The 12,948-nt window shown below is 48.4% G+C and overlaps 1 protein-coding gene and 1 long non-coding RNA gene across 4 annotated transcripts; one reads left to right on the top strand and one right to left on the bottom strand.

Moving 5' to 3' along the window:
* The first annotated feature begins 477 nt into the window (after positions 1-477).
* On the top strand, positions 478-2,182 carry LOC119269427 (transcription repressor OFP1-like). Its single transcript, XM_037551255.1, has one exon. The coding sequence runs from the start codon at positions 726-728 to the stop codon at positions 1,812-1,814; it is 1,089 nt and encodes a 362-aa protein (XP_037407152.1). The 5' UTR covers positions 478-725; the 3' UTR covers positions 1,815-2,182.
* Positions 2,183-6,315: 4,133 nt separating this feature from the next.
* LOC119269426 lies at positions 6,316-10,839 on the bottom strand. 3 transcript variants are annotated; one of them, XR_005133613.1, is made up of 6 exons: positions 10,559-10,839; positions 10,278-10,439; positions 10,096-10,192; positions 9,230-9,369; positions 8,750-8,839; positions 6,316-6,641 (listed from the first exon to the last, which is right to left on the bottom strand). It is a non-coding gene; the product is annotated as an uncharacterized LOC119269426 (long non-coding RNA). The 3 variants fall into 3 exon arrangements; XR_005133612.1 differs by lacking the exon at positions 9,230-9,369 and having other exon boundaries at positions 6,316-8,660; positions 10,559-10,834; XR_005133611.1 differs by lacking the exon at positions 9,230-9,369 and having other exon boundaries at positions 10,559-10,832.
* Positions 10,840-12,948: the final 2,109 nt, after the last annotated feature.

Genomic DNA, 12,948 nt, shown 5'->3' with positions numbered 1-12,948 from the left:
AGTTGAAAGGGCGATGGAAATAAAAGGTTTGTTTACCGGCATCAAGCTCCCGGACAAGAGACGCTTTCAGCGCGCAAATTAAAGGTTGATGAGAAAGCAAACAAGCCATTCATGTCAATCCGATTCTCTTCCCTTCCTATCCTACGTGCAGGTGCGGCCATCTCCGACCAACACTCCCTGCGCCTCCCATCCCCCGGCCCTATCCCCTGCCCCCGCTGCCAATTTTAAACGCACTCACGTCAACAAACACATCACACGCACCATCGTCGGAGAGGAAAGGGGAGCCCGGATAAAAACGTAAATCAGCGACGCAACGGCCGTTGACACGCGGCTTGGAAGCAAATACCGAGAAATGACGACGAAATGATTCTTCTTCCTTCCGATTCTTTGGAGAGTATCGGACGTGGGTGGTGGGCGCATAGAGAGGTGCGAGGACAAATCGCGCCTCACGTACCCTCCTCTCCCTCCCCCGCCCACTCTATTACCCGCCCTTTTCCGCCCGCCCACTCTGCCTTCGCTCTGCTCCCATCGCCATTTCCTCCTTCCCCTGCACCCCTCCTCCCCTCCTCCTCGTGCAGAGCAAGCCAACACGAAAACAGCACGAGCGAAGCACACGCGCGCGCACGGGCGCTCTCATTCTTTGCTCTTCTTCTGCTTCTTCAACGAGCCGCACGCGCGCATTCCTCTGCCCGGTGTGAGGCTAGCTAGAGGAGGGAGGCCCGGCCATGGGGAGGCACAAGTTCCGGCTGTCGGACATGATCCCCAACGCGTGGTTCTTCAAGCTGCGCGACATGCGCGGCGCTGTACGGGGCGGGGGTGGGGGCGCTGCCAGCCCCGGCGGGGCGTCGCGGGCGGGCAGGGCCGGCCGGGCGCCGAGCACGCCGCACAGGGCGTCCTACTACTACACGCCGAGGGCCGGGGACGCCGTGGGGTCCCCGCTCCACCCTCCCAGGGCCTCGGACGCGCAGTTCCCGCCGCTGCCGCTGTCGCCGCCGCGGCGCTCGTCCAAGCGGCGCCACCGGAGGCGCTCCGTCAAGCTGGCGCCGTCGGCCAGCGGCAGCAGCGTCGTCTCCTCGCCGGTCTCCACCGGGTGCCGCTGCAGGCGCAAGCCCGAGCTCGTGGTGGTCCAGGCGCCCGACACCCCGCCGTGCCGCCTCGACAACTTCGTCGGCTACGACGACTCGGGTGACGAGACTCTCAAGAAGCCGACGGTCGCCGTGCTGGGCGACGGCGGGCTGGGCGGCAAGCTGATCACCTCCGCGACGGACATCATCATCGACCTGCGGACCAAGAAGAGGCCCGACACCGACAGGGTGCTGCTCCCGCCGATCGTGACCAGGCCGAAGCCAGCGCGGAGGACGCCCGAGGAGCTCCTCGATCTCGAGGACAAGCACATCGACACCCTCGCGCGCGCGGCCCAACGGGTCACCACGGCTTTCTCGGACGAACAAAGCAAGGCCGCCAAACCGAGGCGGTCCGTGTCATCGTCGGCGCGCCGGCTCAAGACGCGCGGGAACACGCCCCGCGTGGCGTCCTGCAAGAAGTCCAAGCCTCCCGCGCCCTCGCCGGCGCCCGCGCGGGAGAAGACGCCGCCTCTGGCGGAGAGCTTCGCGGTGGTGAAGACGTCGCGGGACCCGAGGCGGGACTTCCGCGAGTCCATGGAGGAGATGATCGCGGAGAACGGCATCCGCACCGCCGCCGACCTGGAGGACCTGCTGGCGTGCTACCTCTCCCTCAACGCCGCCGAGTACCACGACCTCATCGTCGACGTGTTCGAGCATATCTGGGCCGGCCTCGCGGACATCAGCATGTAGCAGCAAGCAGAGCAGCGCTGGTCTTGCATGGTGAATCCAACGAGTCCCATCGTGTCCAAAGTTGTCGTCGTCCTTGCCTAATTAGCTCTTGTTAATGCTCCTAAATTGGGTATGATAAATATATGAGATTGCCCAAGCCTGTGAAGCCAAAGCCATGCTCTTCTCCTCTCCTTCTACCTTTGCTGGTAGTGCAGTAGCTGCTCCCGAACATCACCTGTAACAAGGTGTGGGCGCACAAGTGAACAGTGGGGTAATAACTGACAAAGTATGGTGGTAGGACCGTACAAGTAATATAGGATTACGGTGGTGTAGGAGTAAATTAGATAAATATTGTTGTTGAGCTCGAACAGTAAAAAAATGAAAAATCTGAAAGCTGTTATATATTATCGGCACCGTGTTGCCTCTTCCGAGTGTTACTCTTTCGCGCGTAATTCCGTGTTGTTGGTTCAGGAGTACTGCAATTGAAACTTTTATTTAGGTGGGTGACCCTCCGGCCCTGACGTTTTTCGATGGTAATTATAGTCACATAAGGATGGCAAATTTCAACGACACACAATAAGTTTGTGTCGAAAATAAACTGAAACAGAAATGTTGTTATAGTAAACTTGTCATAAAAAACATTCGAGGTTATTATGGTGGCACTTATGATGTGCCACGAGTGGTGATGTGCTAACTCAATTAGCCCCCATATTTGGCGGGCAACAAATCTTGGATTCTTTGCCTGTAGTTTCTTGATAACGTACTCGCGTTGCGTGGTAGCTTCCTCGTGGTAGTTGATAACTCGACATCGTAGGCTGACTGTATACAACAGTAGCACTGACCACTGGTTGGAATAAATGTCTTTTATCCACTGCATTTTGCGGGCTAGTAGTAAAGTAGTACTTCTTTCTGGCTTGACCCTGCCATGCTTATCAAGTGTCTTAGCTTAGAATAACTTTGGGTAATACACTTGATAATACCTGAAACCGTCGTGCTAAGACAACATACCAGATTGATATACTCCCTTCATCCCAAAATAATCTACGAGTGAATTCCACTTTTTACCCCATATTTATACATTTGTGACACTAATTACCCCTTCGAGTGAAAATTCGTCTAGAATACCCCTTTTGAAATCTTTGGACCCTTGTTTTTTGATGCGTGTCCATCAGGTAAGGTGTGAGGTGACGCCCTGTATTCAAAAACATGTGGACGACCACAAGGAGTGGAACAGATAGACAAGAGAAGCTTGGACAAGATCGTCAATGATGCCCTCCGATCCTTACATTTTTTTTTACAAATCAATGACGCAACATGCCGATGCTATCGACCATAAACAAACAAAATGTAAAACTGGGGTAAAACCGTGTTAAAAGTCTCCAAAATCTGACATTTCGATAAAAGTTCCGCTAAATAGGGTAATATGTGTCACAAATGTACAACTACAAGGTAAAAAATGGAATTCACTCATAATCTACAGAAATGCTGAAAACTACCGTGAGACTATTAGGCACGGCAAAATCGAACGTTTTTAATGGCAATTTATATTGACGCGATAATGTCAAATCTAGTTTTCCAAGCAAGACAATTTCCTGGCAAAATGTTGAACTGAGACGGATTTGTTATGCTCGCCAACTAAACTTATCATCCTCGGCAAATATAAGATATCATGAAAAACGTTCGATTGCCATGCCAAAAAATCCGACGTTCTGTAAATATTCGGGTCCTCAATCTAATAGGTAAAGCCTTGCTTCTCAAGCACCGTACAAACCACCATGTTTAGTGGTACAACGAAATGAATGTGTTGGGGTTGTTTTCCTCTTGGATTGGTACGGCAGGGTTCTTCCACCTTTGGTAAGAGTTTCTTTTGCTGATTGGCAAGGGGCTTATTGGGGGCAGGCTATGCTTTGGGGGTCTTGTAATTGAATGCTTGTGCTTGTTGACACTAGGCCTAGGGATCTTCTCGAGCCAGCTGTGGGCCGAGTAACTAGCCAGAGGACAGCGGTGACAGCAGTTGCAGACAAAAGCCTAGCGAGTGAAACGCTGAGGACTGAGCCAACCTACTGCTCCTACGATTCTACTAGTGCTACCGTAGTCCTGCCGGCGAGCCCACACGAGTCCGCGGAGTCCACACCCCAGCAATAAGAAGCGTGCGGGGTAGATCTCAAGAAAAGAATCTAGCAGGAATTGCTAGCTAGATTCTCTAGCAGGGAAAATGCCTGTTTCTGTTAACACAGATACGTACAACCTGTCCAAATAGTGGTATGGTCTTCATATACATATAGGTACGTACGACATGTTTCTCCATTTTTTCTTTCATCTATCATGCCTTTTTTTATTCCCTCCTAGGTCGAGCGGGTAGGTTCGCCACCTGGAAAGCCGATCCTTCCGGTGGTTCTTCTCCGCCGGCGAACTCTTGGTCGTCGGTGATGAGGGGGGGTCGCTGGATCTCGTGCGTGCGGATCGTTTTAGCTTTAGGTTTTAGGGCCCTAATAGCTTTGGTTTTTGGGTAGCTCGGCGTCTTGGCTCCGGCGGCGGCAACGGCGACGCTGAATAAAGAAGCTCCAGATTCTTCCCCGACGAGGCGATCGTCTCTATGATCGGTGATGGATTTGGAACTAATCTGTTCAAGCGGGGAGGTCCTTGCAGCGGCGGCGGCACCTCGGGCTTCGCCCTTGCGATAGCGTTTGCTCCAGCATCAACGCGGAGCTTGGGATATAGTGCATGACCGGATGCAGATTGTGGTCTGCATCAAAGACGTCTGAAAGACGGAACATGTGCTGGATTCATGGTTGATGGCTGTCAGGTATGGTTTACTCCTTCGGCGTCTTAGTCATGTGGGTGCCAGACTGGAGTTCGATGACGTGTGCGGAGTGTTGCCCGGTCTGATTCGTTCACCGCAATGATTTCACCTTTGGTGAGCCGTCTTGGAGGTCTGCAAAGCTGCATATCAGTGACGAAACCGTATCAAGCTTGTATAGGAGGTGATCCGTCATTTTTTTCATTTGATGTCTACTATGGTGGTGCCGGAGGCAAGTGACGAGTATTGGTGTCAAACTCAGAGGATTCTTCGGTCTTGATTGCAATTTTACTTCTTGGCTAGTGGTCCTTTGTGTAAAGGCTAGCGTTCGAATATCTTTTCAATTTTGTCGTGTTGGTTTTTATATAGCGTATACTATAATCTTTATGATATACTGTAAATGAGACACACATTACCATGCAAAAAAAAGCCTTTTCCGTATATCAGGCTCGCTACAAAAATCAACTCGGCTGGGCAGCCTTGGGCCTTGGGCCGTCACCTGCTCGAGAAATCCACTAGGCTGTGTATACAATAAAAACATAAAAATTGGTGCATTACATAGGTATCGGACTTGCAACCTGATGCACCAATCAAGAGTGGATAGCCACACTAACTAACACATGTGATCAATCACAGATTTTGCTTGTGTTAAAAAAAATCACAGATTTTGCTCTATTTAGCCGTTAGCTGAGGCGTGTTATATATGTGTACAATTATTAACAATTTTAACGATCAAGATGGCCGGCTGATTAGATTAGAAGAGTAATTAAAGGACGGCAATTCACTTTCTCTTTATGTAGGAAGTAGCCATGAGCGAGCTGTTTAACTAAACTAGTAAGCATGCACGTGCAACGCACGTCCCATTGTAATTCAAAAAAAGTTAGATGTGCAAAGCACGTCTCGGTGTCTTGAATGTTAGTTATTGCGACATAGCCAGCAACAGTTATGCACAAATCATAGTTAGAAACAACATACCCCATGCCTTCATGTATTTTCCAAACAACATACTCCATTGCCTTTATGTATGATTACCATGTCAGTTTTATCTATACACATAGTTAATCAAATCCAACATCTCTAGGACTGCATGTCAGTCGCTCAGTTCTCTATCCACCTTCGTCAGCCCCTACTGCTACCACCCTATTACCCCGCCTTGTTAGAGAGCTCCCTTCCAACTTCTCGCCATATTCTCTTTGGTAGTCCTGCTCCCTTCGTTTCAGGCGACACACCATGCTCCAACATGCCAAGTGGAATCCACCTTGCAGACTGGGCAAATACTTTTTTTAATATTATATAGTCAATGTGTGGTAAACTCAACATTCTTATGAAATAAAATGTTGAACCGTACCATACGTAAGTTTCAGTGTTGTTGCAACTACAAAATCTATTTTCCCCACAAGTGACATGAAATTAAATTTTCAACATTGTCGATGCAATACTTCTACACAAGAAAGAACATACATCATTCCAAATCTCCTCGTGAAGGCATACAAAGATTTAACATGGGTTCTTAAATTACATAAATATTCAGTTGCTAGTGTGGACATGCAACAAACGACACCGGAAATATAAAACATTAGAACCACATGAATGATACAACTTCAATAATTTGCCCATGCAAAATAGATCCAACAAATGCTTGACAAACGATTGACTGTACAACAATATACTGTAGAAACAAAAAAGTTGAATATAGATAGAGCCAGAGAAGGCAAGGCAACATTCACAACATAGTGTCCAATACTGGATTGAGATATAAATCATCTGACATTTCAGTCATATAAAATATGATTCATAATTCCAGGAGAGATAAATTGATACATATGATAAATTCAATTATTTCTAAAGTACCACTACACTGAGAACATTGAAGCCATAATTCAGTTGTTACAGCCTGAAGACGTTACCCTTGCTGCTAGGTTGTACCTTAGATCACGTTAGAAAGTGTGGCCACCAGATTGTTGCCTGAGTGCACTGTAGCATCCCTCTTAACCAGAATTTACTGGTCTATGACCATATGACTTTACAGGACCATCAGTTTAAGAATTCTGCAAAATGGTTCTCCACAACCTCACTATTTTGAAAACCTATACCAAAAAGGATATGCTACTACACACATTAAATGGAACTCTATGTAGTATTGGCAATGCTATTAATGATATGTTAAAACAATAAACTGTACTAACAGATCATGACCAATGGTTTCACAAAGTGAAAATCTTCATCAAATTTGATGGTTGTGTTATCAATTAAATTCTACAGCTGAATACGACATTCACAAGATGCACTTTCCAAAATTCAGTAGAGCCATACTAATAGCACTGAATATAATGTTGGGACAAACCCCGGACCAACTTGATCTCACACTCGCTCGAACATAGGTGGAAGAAGGAGAGGGACACAAGTATTTCCAGCGCACAAACGCCCCGCCGCACGAACGGCGCCTCGGCCGCACGAACGGCCTCACTTTACTGGGCACATACCTCGAGCTCGGCAAGAAACTGCAGCCTATCCAGAGGAGCTCCCGTCATCGTCGTCGCCATGGGCCTCCACTACATTTGATGCAGCCTCCATGCTCTTCTTGGGCGACACACGCTGAGCTCCTCCTCCACCGGCGACACACGCCTGATGTTCCGGTGACATACGCCGTCGATGCCATCGCGCACAAACGCGAGCCTTCTTGGACACCGCTTCATGCCGTCGCACCGCGCCGCTGCGGCCTCCGCCTCCGTGCACCACCTCCATGCCGCCACGCCACACTGCAGCGCCTCCGGGACCGCCACGCTCGCCGCGGACTAACCGCGTGCCGTCTCTGCGTCCGTCATGGCATCCACAACGCCGCGCACCTCCATAGGCCGACACATGGCCCGAAGCTTTGCACAACCGCCGACAAACACCGCCATCGCCAGCACACCTCCGATAGGACGAACCACGCCCAAGCCAACCAAGCTCATGATACCAAATGTTGGGACAAACCCCGGACCAACTCGATCTCACACTCGCTCGAACGTAGGTGGAAGAAGGAGAGGGACACAAGTATTTCCGGCGCACAAACGTCCCGCCGCACGAACGGCGCCTCGGTCGCACGAACGGCCTCACTTTACTGGGCACATATCTCGGGCTCGGCAAGAAACCGCAGCCTATCCAGAGGAGCTCTCTCTCACAGCCGACCGGGCGCACACCACGGTCCGGCGGAGACTACCTCATCTCTGGCCCTAGGCTCGGCTCAAACCGACGCACCTTGATCATTACATGGAGTGGGTATTTATACCCTGTGCGCACACACACCTAGCTAGCTACCATGCAGGCCACCGCGCGCACGCACGCATGACCCTGCCACCATCGGCCACTAACTCAACTAACCCACATACGCATGACCCTGCCACCATCGGCCACTAACTCAACTAACCCACATACGCATGACCTACTAACAACACGGCCACTAACCGCATGCATTAGCTACTCCTACATGCACGTACTGGTTGGCCAAGCTAACAAACTTTTGACTTGATCTTCTCCTAGACTCACTCCAGGATCCAACCGATCCAGCACACATGTAGCTATCTAACTTGACCGGCACACTCGCCACGACCATCAACGCAGCCACGCACCGGGGTCTGGCTCGACGCGCACACAGTCGTGGCTTATCTCTAACATATAACACTCACAAGATGCAGTTCGCGAAAACTCATTAGAGCCATACTACCACAATTGCATACAACATAAAAAGTCCGCTGGATCCTTTGACTTATGAAGTGAAATCAAGGGAGCTACAGTAATCTGACTTCACTTCTCTCTAGCTCCATGAAGGGTACTCATTTCAATTTTCAAAAGACCAATTTCAATTTTTAAATAATCAATTTCAATTCGCACATACCAATTTCAATTTCAAAAGACTCATTAAAAAAACTAATTTCACTTTTTTAAGAAGATCAATTTCAATTTCACAAGGTCTCTCACTTGCCTTATCTTTTCTATACAAGGAGAACGCTGTAGCTCCCTGACTTCCCTCGTTCAAGTCAGAGATTCCGGCTCCCAAGGAGAGAGGCACGTTTGTATAGCCAAAACTAACTCCATAATAACATAGACCTAATTAGGTTGCAGTAAAGGAATTTGCACAACATAGGTAGCATCATGGCATAATCAAACTGTGTACCTGATACAAGGTTGCCATGTAAGGTCAACAATCCGTGACTTCTTTTCCGCCGGCAGGATCACCATACCTTGTTGTGACTGTGATTTACACCTATAATTAACAGCAGAAAGCAACCTCATTGAGCAACCGGTTACAGAAGAATGAGAGAATTAGGAGTTAAACATAATCAAATACTCCCTCCATAACAAAATATAAGACGTTTTCTATGCCCTATGCAAAACCAAAAAAGTCTTATATTTTGGTATTGAGGGAGTAGGTTAGTGAAGCTGCATAATATGCAAATCAACATTGCATCATAATTTCATTCCTTTCACAACCTAAAAAGATAGATAAGAGATGGTATCACCTCAGAATATATCTCAAGGCACCAAAAGCATCATGACAATATACAATAGATAACTTGTAAAATTAGCAAGTGCCCGGGTAAATAAATGGCAAACCAAAATAGGGAAAAGGCTAGAAACATGTATATGACAGTACATTTCTATTGCTTTACGACACAAATGCTTGTTAGTTTCCATCAACACTTCAAAAGTATGTCACCAACATCTGCCATTTATCTTGGGTCTTTTATAATATGTATTCTCAAATTCGCTAAATCCTTTCAACTTTGTCTTGTCCTGTGAAAAAGGAGCATAAAAAGTCACTAATAGCTAAACTGATCGTTCCAACCCCAGTTCCCTATCCCCATGCCTCACAAAGGTTTGCCTTCCCAAGCACTATCTATTATTCAGGGATGCCTACAGCTATGGAAATCACATACTTTGTTTAACATAGATAGTTTAGTAGTAGACCATAGGTAAAAGCACATACGCATTCTGGACCATTAGATAAACGTAAGAAGCATGAACATTGTTGCTCACAATAAATAAAAAATCCTATAAAACAATTCTCAAATACAGAAGGAAGTTGGTACTATGGCTTAGCTTTATCAATAATTGGTCTTCTAAGTACTCCCTCTGTAAACTAATATAAGAGCGTTTAGATCACTAAAGTAGTGATCTAAACGCTCTTATATTAGTTTACGGAGAGAGTACTGCACTGCAAGTATGAATTTGCTGATTATTTACTGACAGAACCATGCACTTGATAGAACACTGAGGAACAAAGTGTGAACTAAACTTGATGTTTGCACATCAATACTCAATAGACTACAGCCTCGGCAAATAACACTTGCGAATATTTAGCAGTACCATGGGCTGCTATGGAGCAACAATTTTTTTATTTTTTGACAGCAACCATGAAGGAACAAATATATACATACTGAAAGTGGAATGCAAGTGGCTACACTATATATAACTAATAAACAACAACATTAGTACTGGCATAATTGAGAAGGGAATTACATCGATTGATTCTGCAGGTATTGTGCGGACACAATTGTTCTTGATGCAACATAGTAGAATGGTCATGTGATGAATGTCAGGCACGAGAATGCTGCCGCTAACAAAACATCAGGAGAGATGGTGAATGAAAAGCAACCAGGTCATGTTCTAACGAATTCTAATACAAGGTATAAGCAAGGTACCTAAATTACAGTGCCAACAATTGGTGTCACAAGTAAAGGCTTATATATGCAAAAGGGCATCATAAAGGGCTGCCTCACATAAAAAGTGCAGGTCGTGTGCTTGTGGATATTGACAAATCAAATCCCATGTATTCTGAACCAAGCTGTGATCACCGCAGTCACCTACAACAACATACACCAAGTAAAATTGATGGAGCAACTGGATGCAAGAGGATTAAGCGCATATGTTTTCCCCATGAGTCTTGAATCATGAACAACATTCGCTTAGCAGATGCATGTACCGTCGCCGGTGATGGGGGCAGCCAGGAAGGATGAGCAGAGGGCGGGCGACTCTTCCTCCCAGTCTCGCTGGAGACGTGAAGCCAGCGCCGGTCCTGGGGTGTCGGAGGCCTTGGGGCGAACTCAAATGAATGTCTCCAGCGTCGACATTGGGGAAAAATTGATTCCATACATCGATAGAAAAAATTCTTGGCGCGTGAGGGCGACCTGCGACGGCTCTCCCCCGGCGCGCGAGGGCGGCGGCTCCGGCTCTCCCCCGGCGAAGGGCGGCGACCTGCGGCGGGGCTCCCCCGGCGCGCGACGGGCGGCGGCTCCGATGGGGCGGCTCCCGGGGCGACGGGCGCGGCGACCGACGGCGGCTGCAGGGGGCGGCGAAGGGCGCAGCGGGGCGGCTCCGGTGGCTGGGGAGGCGACGACCCGCGGCGGGACGGCTCCCGCGGTGGGGGCGTGCTCCCGTGGCTGGGGAGGCGGCAACCCGCGGCGGGGGCGGGCTCCCGCGGCTGGGGAGGCGGCGAACGGCGCGGCGGGGGCGGGCTCCCGGCGACCTGCGGCGGCTTCCCGTGGCTCCGGTGGCGCGAGGCGGCGGTGAAGGGCGTGGCTTCCCGTGGCTCGGCGCGAGGCCGCGGGAGGCGAACGGCGCGGGAGGAGGAGGAGGTCGTGCGGCAGGAGAAGGTGGAGATCGTGCGGGCGACCGGTTTTCTTAATGCGGGGCGATTAGCGATCGATTGTGGCTTGTTGCGTGGTTGGTAGCGTTAAACACAGAATGATTAAGGACCATTAGATTTTGATGATGGATGGGTGGGATTGTTTGGATCTGCCCCTTTCTTTCTTTTATAGTGGTAGTAGATAAAGAGTTCTAGTGATCAATGCCGTTTGATAATTAGATTATAAAAGTATGACCAGTTCCAAATAGGTTAGAAATTGTACAAGTCTACGTGTATGGGCATGTATATATAGATGCATCGAGGCTATGCATATATGCATCAAGAGAAAAAGTAGAAATATAATGGACATGTTCAAACGAGCGAGAAGTGTGTGCCTTCTGTCATGAAGGTGTGCGTCGGAAGTCGGATAGGAAGGAAATGCTTGACGCTAGGGCAACATGTGGATTATGATGTTGGATTGTAAGAGCACTGTTGATGTTCAATGGCAAGTGTGTTGTGTCGTGCACGAGCTCATCGTCTTGGGTTGACAATCGAAAAGATCGCTATGGTTGACTAGATGAGAGGGGGGGGGGAGGTGTGAATAGGCAACTATCAATTTTTAGCTTTTCTTAACAAATTAGGTTTTGCAACAAATAAGTAGTCTATATATGCAAATAGGTGAACAATCTATACGATGCTAACAACAACACAAGCAAGCAAGCAAGAAAAGGATACAACACAATAATAGCTTTCACAAAGTAAAGGTAAGAGATAACCACAAAGTGGAGTCGATGAAGACGCGGATGTGTTACCGAAATTCCTTCCTTTTAAAGGGGAAGTACGTCTCCGTTGGAGCGATGTGGAGGCACAATGCTCCCTAAGAAGCCACTAGGGCCACCGTATTCTCCTCACCCCCTCGCACAATGCAAGATGTCGTGATTCCACTGGTGGTGCCCTTGAAGACGGCAACCAGACATGTAAATAAGGTTGTGGCTCTCTTCACAACTCAGTCGGAGGCTCCCAACACCACCACGAAGTTTCACCACAATGGATTATGGCTCCAAGGTGACCTCTTCCGTTTATGGTGCCTAAACATCCAAGAGTAACAAGATTCACAAGGGATTAGTGCGAGGAATCAAATTTCTTTCGGTGGAAGTGTAGATCGGGGCCCTTTTGAGAAAATCCTAAAAAATCAACAAAATTTGATGGCTAGGGAGAGAGATCGGACGAAAATGAGTTTAGGGGCAACAATGGAGCTTGGGGGAAAAGAGGTGAGTCAAGTTGGGGAAGAAGGCCCCCTTTATAGTGGGGACGCAAATCCAACTGTTTTCCGCCCGCACACGCGCTCAAGCGGGAGCGGTAGTACCGACCGGTGAGTGCAACTGTGATGTTTGGTTCCGTTTTCACTTTTCCGTTTCAGCTATTGCACTGTGATGTTTGGTTCTCCCCTGTCATTAGCAACTCCAATTTTTGCTACTACTTGGTTGTCATGGATGATCACGCCCACTACACATGGACATTCCTGTTGTGATGCAAATATGACATTTCTGTCGGGGGGGGGGGGGGGCATTGGCCCCCACCTTGGATAAGTTGTGAAGAGCAAAACTTCCTGGCTCCGCATACCCCTAACAATAATGCACGAACCACTGTCGACGAACCATTGGTGCTTTTGAAATTATCTAGTACAGGTGACTGCTCGTTTTAGCCTGACCCATTGAAACGCCATCAATTAAGCACTTTAAACAAAA

The sequence above is a fragment of the Triticum dicoccoides genome, chromosome 3A (genome assembly GCF_002162155.2).
Source record: "Triticum dicoccoides isolate Atlit2015 ecotype Zavitan chromosome 3A, WEW_v2.0, whole genome shotgun sequence".
NCBI lineage: Eukaryota > Viridiplantae > Streptophyta > Magnoliopsida > Poales > Poaceae > Triticum > Triticum dicoccoides.
Note: the sequence above shows the minus strand (reverse complement) of the source record. Positions and strands in the feature narration are given on the sequence as shown.